This window comes from Canis lupus, chromosome 6 (assembly GCF_003254725.2).
Source record: "Canis lupus dingo isolate Sandy chromosome 6, ASM325472v2, whole genome shotgun sequence".
In the NCBI taxonomy this organism is placed as follows: domain Eukaryota; kingdom Metazoa; phylum Chordata; class Mammalia; order Carnivora; family Canidae; genus Canis; species Canis lupus.
The window spans coordinates 40,147,115-40,163,904 of NC_064248.1; the positions used below are offsets into that span (position 1 = coordinate 40,147,115).

At 49.5% G+C, this 16,790-nt stretch overlaps 1 protein-coding gene across 2 annotated transcripts in view; it reads right to left on the bottom strand.

Annotated features, from left to right (window-relative positions):
• The window catches only part of FAM234A (family with sequence similarity 234 member A), a 36,395-nt gene that overhangs the window by 3,363 nt on the left and 16,242 nt on the right, over positions 1-16,790 (bottom strand). The window contains exons 2-6 of one of the 2 annotated variants that reach the window (XM_025417203.3): positions 9,850-9,965; positions 6,350-6,650; positions 1,745-1,861; positions 1,297-1,488; positions 90-220 (exon numbers count right to left, since the gene is read on the bottom strand). In XM_025417203.3, coding sequence (XP_025272988.1) covers positions 90-220; positions 1,297-1,488; positions 1,745-1,861; positions 6,350-6,614 — 705 coding nt within the window. In that variant the 5' untranslated portion in view covers positions 6,615-6,650; positions 9,850-9,965. The remainder of the gene's footprint in view (positions 1-89; positions 221-1,296; positions 1,489-1,744; positions 1,862-6,349; positions 6,651-9,849; positions 9,966-16,790) is intronic. The other variant, XM_025417204.3, reaches the window with a different exon arrangement.

The window sequence follows — 16,790 nt, forward strand, 5'->3', positions numbered from 1 at the left end:
CTGACACGTGGTCAGACCTGAGTGCTGCCCAAGAAGCAGAAGCGGACCAGGGGCCGGGGAGTGGGCCACAGCGACCTGGGGGAGTGTACCTCCTTGTCCTCCTGGGCGAGAAGCAGCAGGTCTGGGGCCCCGTCGGCATCGACATCGGGCAGTTGGAGTAACGAGCTCAGGTCGGAGGTGTTCCTGTCAAAGCCAGGGGGCTGGCTCCACAGGGTCTCCCCTGAAACCAAGGACAACGTCACCAAGTACTGCCCCCACACCCCCTTGTGCTGCGGGCTGGTGGTGCGCAGCGCCCAAAGATGGAATGCCTGCCAGCAGGAAGCCAGCCGACGTGCGGTGCGTGGCCAGTGGGCGGTCAGTCACTGATGCAGCAGAGCACTCAAGTGTTGCCTCTGCAACCAGAAAGCTCCCCCTTCCTGCTGGCCTCTCATGTCCACCCCACCCCCCCGTGGCGCTAGGACATCACAGGGCCAACGCTGACCCTCCCACCGGGATGGGCGCCACCTGACCTTGACACTTCCCAGGACCCTGGGCCCCCAGGAAGGCCCTGGCAGAGTCCTGCTCACAGAAGGCACACGAGGACGCTGTGCGCTTATGGCCGGACCCACAGACAGCGCCAGCATGACAGCCTTCCTACCCGGATGCTATCTTGTCCACACCCTCTTTCATACTAATTCCTCTCTTCTTAAAATATTTCCAGGGATCCCTGGGTGGCGCAGGGGTTTGGCGCCTGCCTTTGGCCCAGGGCGCGATCCTGGAGACCCGGGATGGAATCCCACATCGGGCTCCCAGTGCATGGAGCCTGTTTCTCCCTCTGCCTGTGTCTCTGCCTCTCTCTCTCTCTCTCTCTCTCTCTCTCTCTCTGTGACTATTATAAATAAATAAAAAAAAAAAATTAAAAAATAAAAAATAAAAAAAAAATAAAATATTTCCAGCCTGCTCTTTTTTCCTTCTATTTCTTTAAAACCACCACTGGTGGGGGAAATGCTCTTGCCTGGCCCCCCTGGCGTCCTGAAGCCCAGGCCTCACCCCGGCTGGTGACCCTGAGGCCCAGGGACCAGTGCCCGTGCACACCGAGCCCTGACAGACCCAGATGGTCCCCGAGGGCTCGAGCAGACACCAGCCCCACGAGCACGGCCGGAGTGGGAGGTGACAAGGCAGGCCGGCAGCGTGCATGACTGCTCAGAGGCAGCCTCCCCATGGGGCTCCTTCCCCATCGTGCCCACAGGTCCCCAGGAGGAGGGCTGAACCACCTCAGAGCTGCCAGGTGTGGAACACCTGTGTGGAGCCGCCCACCTGTGAACAAGTCCACAGCAACGAAGGAGCTGGGTCTGCCCACGAGGATGCAGGCGGAGGACATCCTGCTGCCCTGCGTCTGTGGGACGGAGCACCGCACGAGGGCGCCATCCTGGGCCGCAGGCCTCTCCCAGAGCACGCTGCCACTGGCCCCCGACACGGCAGCCACAAAGGTGCAGGGAGAGGAAAAGCCTGTAGGAGACACCAGCTCGGTGGGGGACTCAGCCCTGGTTTGCGCCGCCCCCCCGCCCCCCCCCGCCCCCCCCCCCCCCCGCCAGCTCGTGGGGTCAGGGGTGTGCGGGGGGCCAGAGGGGGCCCAGTCCTCCCGGGAAGCAAGGGCTGTGTGCTGGTTCCCAGAAATCCACCAGCTGGTTCCCCAGAAGAGGCAGAGGGTGCAGATCCCGCCGCCTACCGCAAGTTCCTCCTTTTACAGATAAAAGCCAATCACCTTCGTCGGTGCAGGATAGGTTGAAGTTGTTGCTGCCGTTGGCATTTTTATAAAGAAAGAGAACATCCTGGATCCTGTCCCTGTTGATGTCTTCTGTAGCCAGGAAGTCATAGGTGACTGAAAAAGGAAATCACAGGCCACTCCTCAGGCCACGGCTGTGTCTGACCCCATCCGCCTGTGCGCTTCCCCAGGTGGGCACGCGTTAGCGCCTCCAGCGCGAGGCCGCCCTAGGAGCAGCGGCGACCTCGGCACCTCGCCTCCCTCGTGGACACGACACATGAACGCTCAGGTGTCGGCCGCCCGGGAAGGAACAAGCAGGGCACCCGGCTGTACGCGTGCGGGCTCTGCACACCTTCTTGTCAGGAAGAGATCCCTCCCGACCTGCGCCCAGGGCCCAGAGGCCGCACTCTTGCACACGGAAGGCTCTCCTCCTTCCATCCAAGGACTCAAATGATAAACTACAAGGGTTAAAATCAAACACCAAAAGAATGAAGCTGGGCTGACCCCACATCCAAAACTGAATGAAGGGGCGCCTGGGTGGGTAGTCGGTCAAGCATCCGACTCTTGATTTCTGCGCAAGTCATGATCTCAGGGTCCTGAGATGGAGCCTCGCGTGGGGCTCTGTGCTCAGCACGGAATCTGCTTGCCCCTCTCCCTCTGCTCTCTCTCTCTCTCTCTCTCTCTCAAATAAGTAAAATCTTTAAAAAAATAAAACAAAAATAAAGAATTCAAAATTGGTCAGAGGCCTAAGCTTAAGAGCCTCCTAGAAGAAACATAGAGAAAAATCTTCACGACATTGGATTTGGTAATGATTTCTTGGATGTGACACCAAAGGCAAGGCAACCAAAGAAAAAACAGACAAAGTGGAGTCCATCAAAATGTAAAGCTTTTGTGCGTCAAAGGACACTGTTGTGAGTGAAGAGACAACCCACAGAGTGGGAGGAAATACTTGCAAATCTAGCATCTGACAAGGGACCCAAGTCAAAAATGGGCAAAGGACTGAGAGGCCTTTCTTGCACGAATATAGATAAATAGTCCTGGCACGTGAGAAGATGCTCAGCATCACCAGCAATTAAGGAAATGCAAATCGGAGCAGTAACGAGACACTACCTCATACTCTTTTACTCAAAATAACTGGGAGAAGGAACTCCATTCCCATACAGCCAGTTCGCTGCGTCATTCATGGCAGCCAAAAAGTGGAAAGAAGCCAAACATCTGTGGACAGAGGAATGGATGAGCAGTGCAGTCCACACCCAACACACATTATTCCCCCATAAAAAGGAAGGAGAACCCGATGCCTGCTCCAGCGCGGGTGAGCTCTGAGGCCAATACGCCCGGTGCAGTCAGCAGGCGCAAGAGGGCAGATGTTACGTGATTCCACTTCTATAGAGGTCCTTGCAATAGGCAGACTTGCAGGTACACAGGCCAAGAGGCTCTGGAGGAGGGAGGAGGAGGGAGAGGAGTCTGTGTTTGCCGGGCGCGGTGCTGTTGAGATGATGAACAGACCGCATGGATGGCTGCACAGCACCACGAGTGCAGTGATGCCAACCGATGATGCTCTTTACATGTATGGGATGTATATTTCACCACAATTTAAAAATAGAAATCAAACACCAGACTCCAGGCTTGGACGGTGCCAGTCTAGCCCTCCACAGCTGGGCACCAGACTGAGGTCAGGACCAAAGGCAGCAGCTTCCCTGGCAGAGGGGAATGGCGGGATTCACAGCCAGGGGCCCAGGGGTACTGTGAGCTCCCAAGCCAACGGGGGAGGCCAGCTCTGGAGCCAGCCACAGGCTGGGATACAGGGCAGAGCAGACAACAGGTAGGGGGACTAGTCAAAAAGTGAACAGAGAGATCTGGAAAAACGAGAGGGTGACAGCTCTTCCTTGAAAGCCCCCACATATCCCAGCAGCCCAAGGTGGCAGGAACCATCAGGTAAGAGGCCATAGAGACAAGGCCCCAGCTACGTACACACCTATGAGAACAGAGTCACCCTAACAGTGAACCAGGCGAGGACACCACAAAAAGAGAAAGCGAAGTTCAGCGTCCCTCACTGATACAGACACCAGTGCTCAACACAAAGCAGCAAAATGAATCCAGCAACCAAGGAAAAGGGCTATACGCCATGATCTAGTGGGGTCTTCCTCGAGAATTCAAGGCTGATTTAACATCTGAAAATCAATATAAATTCCATATTAATAGGAATAAAGGGCAAAAACCACCCAGTTGTCTCACAACCATAAAAAAGCATCTGACAATATCCAACACCCTTTCATGATAAAAACAAACTGTTAAAGGGTGTCTACGAAAAAACCTACAGCTATCATCATACTTAATGCTGAAAGAGGCAGTTTCCTTCCTAAGCTCAAGGAGATCTTTGTTCTTACCTGTCCAACGTCACCTGTTCTGTTGGCTGGAGGTTTTAGCCAGTAAACTCCAGCAAGAAGAAGAAAGAAAAAGGAGTCAGATTGGAAAGGAAGAAGCAGGGCAGCCCGGGTGGCTCAGTGGTTTAGCGCCGCCTTCAGCCCAGGGCATGATCCTGGAGTCCTGGGATCGGGTCCTGCGTTAGGCTCCCTCCATGGAGCCTGCTTCTACCTCTGCCTGTGTCTCTGCCTCTCTCTCTCTCTCTCATGTCTCTCATGAATAAATAAAATCTTAAAAAAAAAACAACCTGTCTGCTTTGCAATATTACATGCTTATGTAGGAAACTGCAGAGAATATACACACACACCTCCTAGTCTAATTAATGAGGTCAACAACGTCACAAGATAAAAGATCAATGTAGTATCAGTAGTATTTCTGGGGCACCTGGGTGGCTCAGTAGGTTGAGTGTCCAACTCTTGGTTTCAGCTCAGGTCAGGGTCTCGGAGTCATGAGATGGAGCCCCCCCATCAGGCTGCACTGAGGCCTCTGTACTCTGGGGAAGTCGGCTGGGGGTTCTTTCTCGCCTCTCCCTCTCCCCCTCCCTGCTGCCCCTCCAGGTGCTCGAGCTCTCTCCAAAGAAAAGAACAGAAAAGAACCTTACAAAGATGCAAAGATAAGCCACTGGCTGCAAATATTTGCAAATCATATATTTCTTAAAAGACTTGTATCTGCAATACATAAAGAACTTTTATAATTCCATAATTAAAAAATCATATTTTTGGAGGCTCAGTCATTCAAGTGTCCAACTTGTGATCTTGGCTCAAGTTTCAATCTCAGGGTTGTGAATTTAAACCCCACACTGGGCTCCGTGCTTAAAACAATAAATAACATAAAATATATGATTTTATTTTTTTTAAGATTTAAAAAAAATTTTTTTAAAGATTTTATTGAGAGCGAGAAAGATCATGAGCAGGGGCCATAGACAGAGGAAGAAGCAGATGCCCCGCTGAGCAGGGAGCCCGATGCGGGACTCGATCCCGGTACCCTGAGATCACAACCTGAGACGAAGGCAGACTGTCACCAAATGAGGCACCTAGTTGCCCCTCATATTTTTCAAATGAGCAAGAATTTGAAGAGACATTTACCAAAGAAGATTTGAGAATGGCCAGTACCCCATGAAGAGATGCCCATCAGCATCCTGAGTCATTAGAGAAATTCAAAGTCAAACCACAACGTGATGGCTCTCTATGGTCTGGGATGCGGAGAACGCAGAATCGCCGGGGTCGGGGGGAGCCGGGAACGGTGCCGCCTGACGGAGGCAGCTGGGCTGTGACTCAGAAAGCTACAAATCAACTTACCACGAGTTTCAACATCTTCACTCCTAGCAATCTACCTGAGACCGAAAAACATGCATCCATGCAAAGACCAGTGTATAGTGTTCCTCGCGGTATCAGTCATAAAGGTAAGACACTGAGCCACCCAGATGTGCACCAACAGGTGAACCTGTCGTGAGGTGTCATGTGCACAGGAAGCCTGTTCAGCCCCAGAGAGAAGCGGGGGACACGCTGTAACCGACAGATGGGCCTCAGTGAGAGAAGCTGGACCAGGACACAGGTCACGTGATCCTGTTCACGGGCCAAGTCCACAGAAGGCAAGACTGAAGGCAGGAGGCAACTGGTGGCAGCCTGGGCTGGGGGACGGGGCTGCTGGAATCTTTGGAAACGGGACTGTGCTGACAGTTACACAGCTGCTCCATGAATAGACTAAAAGTCATGGAGGCGCATACGTAAAACAAGTGACTGATCTGTCGTACAGATTATGCTTCAATAAAAGCTGCAGAAAACCAACATACTTTATTCCTCCCTCTCAAAATTAAGCTTCAGACTCTGAGGCCTAACTGAGAAAGTCCCTTGGCTGCAGGAGACACCCAGCAGCGTGGCACGACAGGCCCAGGCCGCGGCATTTACACCCGCCACTGCTCCCACTCGCGACCAAGCCAGGAGTCCAGAGAAAGGCTGACTCGGGGCTTTTCACGAAGGCTGGTTCTGCGGGAGACACGGGGCGCGTCGCAGTCAGCGCTGCCGGCCGCAGTTGGTGGAGCCCGTCACAAACCTGGCCCCGAGATCTGCGGTTTCTTTAAATTCCAAAACGTGGTCAAACGGGCGCCTCCCTTGGTGCACACAGCCCGGGGCCTGCCGGTGCCCCCCGCACCCCACCCCAGGACCGGGCCCCGGGGCACACCTGCCGCGCTGTAGTCTATCCGCCACATCCCCTGCGACACGGGCCGTTCCGGGCACGGGATGATGAACGAAACCACGAACACTACGAACAGGCAGACAAACAGTGAAAGAAAAAACACAACGGTGCGGCACCGGGAGAGGCGGGGCTGCCGGGGCGAGCTTTTCAGCTTCTCGTCTGCGTGGCCCGGGTTTCCCGGGGTCTCGGGCAGCCTCTTGTCTTCGTTCCTCAGGGGGTGGATTTCGGCTTCTAGGTCCTTGCTGTCCATCGTCACATGCACATCCCAGAGCTCCGCTCCTGGTCGCTGCGTCAATAGAACAGGGACAGTCACACAGCTGCCGCCCCCCAGGCCTCCCGGGGCCCTGCCCTGTGCGGCCTCCCCGCGTGGGTGCGGCCGTCACTGGACCATCAGCCCGAGAAGCAAAAGCTAAATGTTGATGGTGTCGCGGATGCCACCCACGACGGTCTAACTGGCAGACTGGTTGTGCAGAGCCAGCGGGTGGGGATATTTTCATCCCGAACCCCCCCACACCCCACCCCCGGCGTCGCCTCTGGTGCTGGGGCGGCGGCAGGTCATACACCCACCGCAAGGCGTTAACTAAGCCCCGTGGGCCCACAGACCGCACCATGGCCAGCACCCCCACGGGGCCGCCCCGGAGGGCTGAGCCCCGAGGAGAGCAGGCGACAGCGAAGGTGGCTCTGCTCGCCAGCCAGCCTGCGCTCACTGTGCTAAATGGGCAAACGACTTGACATGACCACGCCCCGTTTCCTTGTTTATTTATTTATTTTTGTTTATTTATTTTTAAGATTGTATTTATTTATTCATGAGAGACACAGAGAGAGAGGGAGAGACACAGGCAGAGGGAGAAGCAGGCTTCCTGCGGGGAGCCCAACTCGGGACTTGATCCCAGGCCCGGGGGTCATGACCTGAACCAAAGGCAGCCTTTAACCACTGAGCCCCCCTCCCCTCCCCCGGCGTCCCACCCCATGTCCTTACTTGTAAAAGGAATCCAGCATCTGTTTTGAGGGCTGCTGGAAGGATGTAGGTCGCAGATTCATATAAAGCACTCCTCACAGCGCCTGACATTAAGCACTCAAACGCTAGCTGACTGTTACTAATAATGACGCACGACGTGCTGGATGTCCACGGAGGAGGCAGTGGACAGCAGGCGACGGGTTCGGGGGCCCTGCCTGTGGCTGGGTGGACATCGGTGACCGTGCGGGGCCCGCCTGCAGGCACCCTGGGAAATGGGGCAGGGACGCTTCTGGGGACGGCCAGGCCGCAGCACAGAGTGTGCATGGGGCCCTGCAGCTGGAAACCAGCATCCATCCCTGGGTTCCTTACACACGAGAAAGGCCGGTTTGTCTGCCTGGTGTGAGGCAAGGTATCTGCTGTTCGGGTCTTTTTTAAACCGCCAAACCAGTGTCCTAACAAATGCAGTGTCGAGAGAACAAAAGGGCCTATGGGTCTGAGTTGTCAGCCTTGTGGACCCAAGAAGGTGGACGGTACAGGCCTCAAAGGGAGGATGAGACCAGCGGCAGGTGACCGATGGAGGCTGGTAGCTCAGAGTGGCCCCCCAAGGACAGCTTATGGAAGATGGGAGGAGACCAGAGACGGCTGGTTTTTCGGATAAACTTTTTACTTTCTGACTTTAACTGGTTTTCTCTATATAATTAAAACAATTCATTTAAACACCTGTGTGTAGCCACCTGGGTGGTCCAACTCTTGGTTTTGGCTCAGGTCATGCTCTCAAGGTCGGGGGATCGAGCCCAGCGTCGGGAGCCCCTCTCGGCCCCACCCCACAACCTGTGTACATCCCCATAAGGTTAGCTTTAAACACAAAAAAGTGAAAGATGACGAGTGCTGTTGAGCGTGTGGAGCAGGTGGGCCCCTGTGTGCTGCTGGTGGGAATGTAACCCGGTGCCAGCTGCTGGGGAAACCACCTGACAGATCCTCAAAGTTTAAACAGAGGTACCGGTGATCCAGCGATTCCACTTCTTGGGGTACACCCAAGAGAGCCGGAAATGGACTCACACAAAAACTTACAAAGGTTCAAGGCTTCGTTCTCTGTAACAACCCAGATCATCCCTCACCAGACGGATAAACACAACACAGCAAATCCACACAATGGAATAGTACTTGCCATAAAAGGAATGGAGCGTGACACCTACTGCAGGGTTGGAAGCCTCTCTGTCCCGCGAGATGCCCGGACAGAGAGAGGGCCCGGGCTAGGGCATGGGCTAGGGCTCCATGTACGTGAAATGTCCGGGACAGGCAAATCCACAGCGGGAGAAAGTAGACAGGTGGCTCCGGGGCTGGGGGCACCGCGAGCCGCTACTAATGTGCAGGGTTCCTGGGTGATGAGAGTGGTGGCCATGACTACAAACACTGTGACTGCACTCACGTCACTAATGGTAGATTCTTTAAAAAATTTTTATTTATTTATGATAGTCACACAGAGAGAGAGAGAGAGAGAGGGGCAGAGACACAGGCAGAGGGAGAAGCAGGCTCCATGCACCGGGAGTCCGATGTGGGATTCGATCCTGGGTCTCCAGGATCGCGCCCTGAGCCAAAGGCAGGCGCTAAACCGCTGCACCACCCAGGGATCCCCACTAATGGTAGATTTTACGTTAGGTGCATTTACCACGATTTAAAGAGAGACCCAAGCAAATCTGTGTGCATTCTCCTTCATGCTGAGACAGGAGGGCTAAGGTCTTGGAAGTCAGAAGAGGTGTGGCCGACTAAGGCAGTGAGCTGCACACAGGGGAATCAAACAATGACTCATGACCAGGGACCTCATTAAACCCAAGCACCTGACACGGGTGCAGAGGTGGGACGGGTTTCTGGAGGTGTAACCAGGGAGAGAGCCTGCAGTCAGGCTCAGTCCGCAGAGAAGCTGCTTATTCAGCAGATCTAGATGCTGTGCCCCAAGGAGAGGGCATCTGACGTATCTACCTTGGGAAAAGGAAAGAAATCACAATGCTGAAATTCTTAATCTTTAGGGGTGCCCGGTAGCTCAGTCCGTCGGGTTTCAGCTCAGGCCGTGGGATCAAGCCATGCATCAGGCTCTGTACTCAGCAGGGCCTCTGCTCTAGGTTCTCTCCCCCTCTCCCTCTGCCCCTCCTTGCACATGCACTCGCACTCTCTCAAATAATACTTAAAATCTTAAAAAAAGGGGGATCCCTGGGTGGTGCAGAGGTTTGGCGCCTGCCTTTGGCCCAGGGCGCGATCCTGGAGACCCGGGATCGAGTCCCACGTCAGGCTCCCGGTACATGGAGCCTGCTTCTCCCTCTGCCTATGTCTCTGCCTCTCTCTCTCTCTCTCTCTCTCTGTGACTATCATAAATAAAAATTAAAAAAAAAAAAAGAAAAAAATCTTAAAAAAAAAAGGCTCTGTCTTTAAAGAGCACACTGTCCACCGGGGCACAGTGGGAAGGCACCCTAAGACTCTCCATCCAAGAACGAGGGGCTCCCTTCAAAGGGACGCAAGTACCCACACCTACCTGGTGGAGGAGCAAGAGGGGATGTGCTCAGCATCAGCTCCTGGACTGGGACGGCCGCCGGCACACCTGGTGACTGGGTCTGGACGGGGAATCTGCTTTCATCAGCCCAGGCAGACCTAAGGGTGGTGAAGCCATTGGTGAAGTACGCTGGCTGAGGGACACGGGTCCTCAGCAGTGGCTTCACATCGGAGTCCCCTTCACGGCCCTGAGGCCACAGCCCGACCACATCTGGACTGGGACAAGCAGCCCGAATGATTCCAGGAACAGCCAAGTGAAGCAGCACAGCCGGCCGGGAAGCCTGCTTTCTGTGGCTCTGGCTACCCCCTCGTCCCAGTCTCCTGGGCCCTGGCGGAGACCCCGCCCCCACACAGAGCCTGCTGAGACCTCTGCAACCCTGTCACCAGAGGCTATTTTCTGGGTGTTCTTCTCCTTGGAGCTCTTGGCAAGTTTAGGCGAGTGAAGTCAGATGCAGATCCCAACCCATGAGGGCAGACCGCTCCTTTCCTGAGCAGTCTCTGAATCCCTAAGTGACGTGGGACCTGAAGGCTGAGCGCAGAGGACAGTGCATTACAAGTATTACTGATGTTGAGTTTCCAGGTCAGCAGTAAATACACGTGAGACATCTGAAAGGTGTACAGGTGGAAGTCTCCCTCCTGGGCCCAAGACGGATGCGTGTTACTGGTTTCTTATACGTCCCTCCAGAAATCATTCATTCATTCATTTATTCATTTAGAGAGAGGAGAGAGAGAGAGAGAGAATCTCAAGCAGACTTCCACTGAGTGTGGAGCTGGACACGGGGCTCAATCTCACACCCTGAGATGGTGACCTGAGGCGTAATCAAAAGTCAGATGCTTAACTGACTATACCACTCAGGCACTCCCCCACACAAATTATTTTTATGTAATAAAAGTGATTTTTGCGTGTTGGCTATATTTAGTTTTATATAGTACATTATTTTTAGGCCTTCATTTATTGGGTAGAAAACTTAGAAAGAAAAGCATTCCCGGTTACTGCGGGGGGCTGAATCCAGGTTTCTAGAGCTGGCCCCGCCACTGGGGCTGTTCCTCCTGGGGCCTCACAGGGTAAACAACCCCCACTGAGCCCTGCACCAGGCAGGGGGCAGAGCAGCTCCCCCAAGTGCTAACACCTGAAAATAAGCACAACAGGCCCCTCCCCCAGAAGACCAGCCAGACGGACAAGTTCCAGGGGAAGATACTTCCCCGTGGTTCTTTTTTTCTTTTTTTTCTTTTCTTTTTTTTTGTTGTTGTTTTGTTTTGTTTTGTTTTGCTTTTTGATTTGTTTCCTTCCCCCACCCCTTTTTTTCCTTTCTTTCTTTTTCTTTCTCTTTTTTTTCTTCCTTTTTTTTCTCTTTCTCTTTTCTTTCCTTCTTTCTCTCCTCTTTTTCTCCTTTTCCCAATACAACTTGCTTTTGGCCACTCTGCACTGAGCAAAATGACTAGAAGGAAAACCTCACCTCAAAAGAAAGAATCAGAAACAGTCCTCTCTCCCACACAGTTACAAAATCTGGATTACAATTCAATGTCAGAAAGCCAATTCAGAAGCACTATTATACAGCTACTGGTGGCTCTAGAAAAAAGCATAAAGGACTCAAGAGACATCATGACTGCAGAATTTAGAGCTAATCAGGCAGAAATTAAAAATCAATTGAATGAGATGCAATCCAAACTAGAAGTCCTAACGACGAGGGGTAACGAGGTGGAAGAATGAGTGAGTGACATAGAAGACAAGTTGATAGCAAAGAGGGAAACTGAGGAAAAAAGAGACAAACAATTAAAAGACCATGAGGATAGATTAAGGGAAATAAACGACAAACTGAGGAAGAAAAACCTACGTTTAATTGGTGTTCCCGAGGGCGCCGAAAGGGCCAGAGGGCCAGAATATGTATTTGAACAAATTCTAGCTGAAAACTTTCCTAATCTGGGAAGGGAAACAGGCATTCAGATCCAGGAAATAGAGAGATCCCCCCCTAAAATCAATAAAAACCGTTCAACACCTCGACATTTAATAGTGAAGCTTGCAAATTCCAAAGATAAAGAGAAGATCCTTAAAGCAGCAAGAGACAAGAAATCCCTGACTTTTATGGGGAGGAGTATTAGGGTAACAGCAGACCTCTCCACAGAGACCTGGCAGGCCAGAAAGGGCTGGCAGGATATATTCAGGGTCCTAAAGGAGAAGAACATGCAACCAAGAATACTTTATCCAGCAAGGCTCTCATTCAGAATGGAAGGAGAGATAAAGAGCTTCCAAGACAGGCAGGAACTGAAAGATTATGTGACCTCCAAACCAGCTCTGCAAGAAATTTTAAGGGGGACTCTTAAAATTCCCCTTTAAGAAGAAGTTCAGTGGAACAATCCACAAAAACAAGGACTGAATAGATATCATGATGACACTAAACTCATATCTGTCAATAGTAACTCTGAATGTGAATGGGCTTAATGACCCCATCAAAAGGCGCAGGGTGTCAGACTGGATAAAAAAGCAGGACCCATCTATTTGCTGTCTACAAGAGACTCATTTTAGACAGAAGGACACCTACAGCCTGAAAATAAAAGGTTGGAGAACCATTTACCATTCGAATGGTCCTCAAAAGAAAGCAGGGGTAGCCATCCTTATATCAGATAAACTAAAATTTACCCCAAAGACTGTAGTGAGAGATGAAGAGGGACACTATATCATACTTAAAGGATCTATCCAACAAGAGGACTTAACAATCCTCAATATATATGCCCCCAACGTGGGAGCTGCCAAATATATAAATCAATTATTAACCAAAGTGAAGAAATACTTAGATAATAATACACTTATACTTGGTGACTTCAATCTAGCTCTTTCTATACTCAATAGGTCTTCTAAGCACAACATCTCCAAAGAAACGAGAGCTTTAAATGATACACTGGACCAGATGGATTTCACAGATATCTACAGAACTTTACATCCAAACTCAACTGAATACACATTCTTCTCAAGTGCACATGGAACTTTCTCCAGAATGGACCACATACTGGGTCACAAATCGGGTCTGAACCGATACCAAAAGATTGGGATCGTCCCCTGCATAATCTCAGACCATAGTGCCTTGAAATTAGAACTAAATCACAACAAGAAGTTTGGAAGGACCTCAAACACGTGGAGGTTAAGGACCATCCTGCTAAAAGATGAAAGGGTCAACCAGGAAATTAAGGAAGAATTAAAAAGATTCATGGAAACTAATGAGAATGAAGATACAACCGTTCAAAATCTTTGGGATGCAGCAAAAGCAGTCCTAAGGGGGAAATACATCGCAATACAAGCATCCATTCAAAAAGTGGAAAGAACTCAAATACAAAAGCTAACCTTACACATAAAGGAGCTAGAGAAAAAACAGCAAATAGATCCTACACCCAAGAGAAGAAGGGAGTTAATAAAGATTCGAGCAGAACTCAACGAAATCGAGACCAGAAGAACTGTGGAACAGATCAACAAAACCAGGAGTTGGTTCTTTGAAAGAATTAATAAGATAGATAAACCATTAGCCAGCCTTATTAAAAAGAAGAGAGAGAAGACTCAAATTAATAAAATCATGAATGAGAAAGGAGAGATCACTACCAACGCCAAGGAAATACAAACGCTTTTAAAAACATATTATGAACAGCTATACGCCAATAAATTAGGCAATCTAGAAGAAATGGACGCATTCCTGGAAAGCCACAAACTACCAAAACTGGAACAGGAAGAAATAGAAAACCTGAACAGGCCAATAACCAGGGAGGAAATTGAAGCAGTCATCAAAAACCTCCCAAGACACAAGAGTCCAGGGCCAGATGGCTTCCCAGGGGAATTCTATCAAACGTTTAAAGAAGAAACCATACCTATTCTCCTAAAGCTGTTTGGAAAGATAGAAAGAGATGGAGTACTTCCAAATTCGTTCTATGAGGCCAGCATCACCTTAATTCCAAAACCAGACAAAGACCCCACCAAAAAGGAGAATTACAGACCAATATCCCTGATGAACATGGATGCAAAAATTCTCAACAAGATACTGGCAAATAGGATCCAACAATACATTAAGATAATTATTCACCATGACCAAGTAGGATTTATCCCCGGGACACAAGGCTGGTTCAACACCCGTAAAACAATCAATGTGATTCATCATATCAGCAAGAGAAAAACCAAGAACCATATGATCCTCTCATTAGATGCAGAGAAAGCATTTGACAAAATACAGCATCCATTTCTGATCAAAACTCTTCAGAGTGTAGGGATAGAGGGAACATTCCTCAACATCTTAAAAGCCATCTACGAAAAGCCCACAGCAAATATCATTCTCAATGGGGAAGCACTGGGAGCCTTTCCCCTAAGATCAGGAACAAGACAGGGATGTCCACTCTCACCACTGCTATACAACATAGTACTGGAAGTCCTAGCCTCAGCAATCAGACAACAAAAAGACATTAAAGGCATTCAAATTGGCAAAGAAGAAGTCAGACTCCCCCTCTTCGCCGATGACATGATACTCTACGTAGAAAACCCAAAAGCCTCCACCCCAAGATTGCTAGAACTCATACAGCAATTCGGTAGCGTGGCAGGATACAAAATCAATGCCCAGAAATCAGTGGCATTTCTATACACTAACAATGAGACTGAAGAAAGAGAAATTAAGGAGTCAATCCCATTTACAATTGCACCCAAAAGCATAAGATACCTAGGAATAAACCTAACCAAAGATGTAAAGGATCTATACCCTCAAAACTATAGAACACTTCTGAAAGAAATTGAGGAAGACACAAAGAGATGGAAAAATATTCCATGCTCATGGATTGGCAGAATTAATATTGTGAAAATGTCAATGTTACCCAGGGCAATATACACGTTTAATGCAATCCCTATCAAAATACCATGGACTTTCTTCAGAGAGTTAGAACAAATTATTTTAAGATTTGTGTGGAATCAGAAAAGACCCCGAATAGCCAGGGGAATTTTAGAAAAGAAAACCATATCTGGGGGCATCACAGTGCCAGATTTCAGGTTGTACTACAAAGCTGTGGTCATCAAGACAGTCTGGTACTGGCACAAAAACAGACACATAGATCAATGGAACAGAATAGAGAACCCAGAAGTGGACCCTGAACTTTATGGGCAACTAATATTCGATAAAGGAGGAAAGACTATCCATTGGAAGAAAGACAGTCTCTTCAATAAATGGTGCTGGGAAAATTGGACATCCACATGCAGAAGAATGAAACTAGACCACTCTCTTTCACCACACAAAGATAAACTCAAAATGGATGAAAGATCTAAATGTGAGACAAGATTCCATCAAAAATCCTAGAGGAGAACACAGGCAACACCCTTTTTGAACTCGGCCACAGTAACTTCTTGCAAGATACATCCACGAAGGCAAAAGAAACAAAAGCAAAAATGAACTATTGGGACTTCATCAAGATAAGAAGCTTTTGCACAGCAAAGGATACAGTCAACAAAACTAAAAGACAACCTACAGAATGGGAGAAGATATTTGCAAATGACATAGCAGATAAAGGGCTAGTTTCCAAGATCTGTAAAGAACTTATTAAACTCAACACCAAAGAAACAAACAATCCAATCATGGGCAAAAGACATGAAGAGAAATCTCACAGAGGAAGACATAGACATGGCCAACATGCATATGAGAAAATGCTCTGCATCACTTGCCATCAGGGAAATATAAATCAAAACCACAATGAGATACCACCTCACACCAGTGAGAATGGGGCAAATTGACAAGGCAGGAAACAACAAATGTTGGAGAGGATGCGGAGAAAAGGGAACCCTCTTACACTGTTGGTGGGAATGTGAACTGGTGCAGCCATTCTGGAAAACTGTGTGGAGGTTCCTCAAAGAGTTAAAAATAGACCTGCCCTACGACCCAGCAATTGCACTGTTGGGGATTTACCCCAAAGATACAAATGCAATGAAACGCCGGGACACCTGCACCCCGATGTTTATAGCCGCAATGGCCACAATAGCCAAACTGTGGAAGGAGCCTCGGTGTCCATCGAAAGATGAGTGGATAAAGAAGATGTGGTTTATGTATACAATGGAATATTACTCAGCTATTAGAAATGACAAATACCCACCATTTGCTTCAACGTGGATGGAACTGGAGGGTATTATGCTGAGTGAAGTAAGTCAGTCGGAGAAGGACAAACATTATATGTTCTCATTCATGTGGGTAATATAAATAATAGTGAAAGGGAATATAAGGGAAGGGAGAAGAAAAAAAAAAAAGAAAAGCATTCCCAACTAATATTCTCTTTAGAGTTATATGAGTCAAACTACAAATAAAATACTAAGGTACGATTGAGGTGGGATCACTGATAATCTTAAACTAGTTTCTCACAAATTCGTTTTGATTTCAGGTCAGTTTATGACCTTCTACAAATGTCTTAATGGCTGGATCACAGTTTTTTTTTTTTTTTTTTTTTTTTTTTTAAGATTTTATTTATTTATTAATGAGAGACCCAGAGAGAGAGAGAGAGGCAGAGACGCAGGCAGAGGGAGAAGCAGGCTCCCTGCAGGAAGCCTGACATGGGACTCCATCTAGGGACCCCAGGGTCACGCCCTGGGCTGAAGGGAGAAACCTAATCGCTGAGCCCCCCAGGCGTCCCTATTTTCTCTATTTTTAAAGTAATCTCTGTGCCCAACGTGGGGCTCAAATGCAGGACCCCGAGACCAAGAATGGCATGCTTCACCCACTGAGCTAGGCAGGAGCCCCAGGCCATTTTCACTTTTCAAACACAGGATAGGGTAGCCCCGGTGGCGCAGCAGTTTAGCGCAGCCTGCAGCTCAGGGTGTGATCCTGGAGACCCTGGATCGAGTCCCATATTGGGCTCCCTGCATCATGGGGCCTGCTTCTCCCTCTGCCTGTGTCTCTGTCTGTCTCTCTCATGAATAAATAA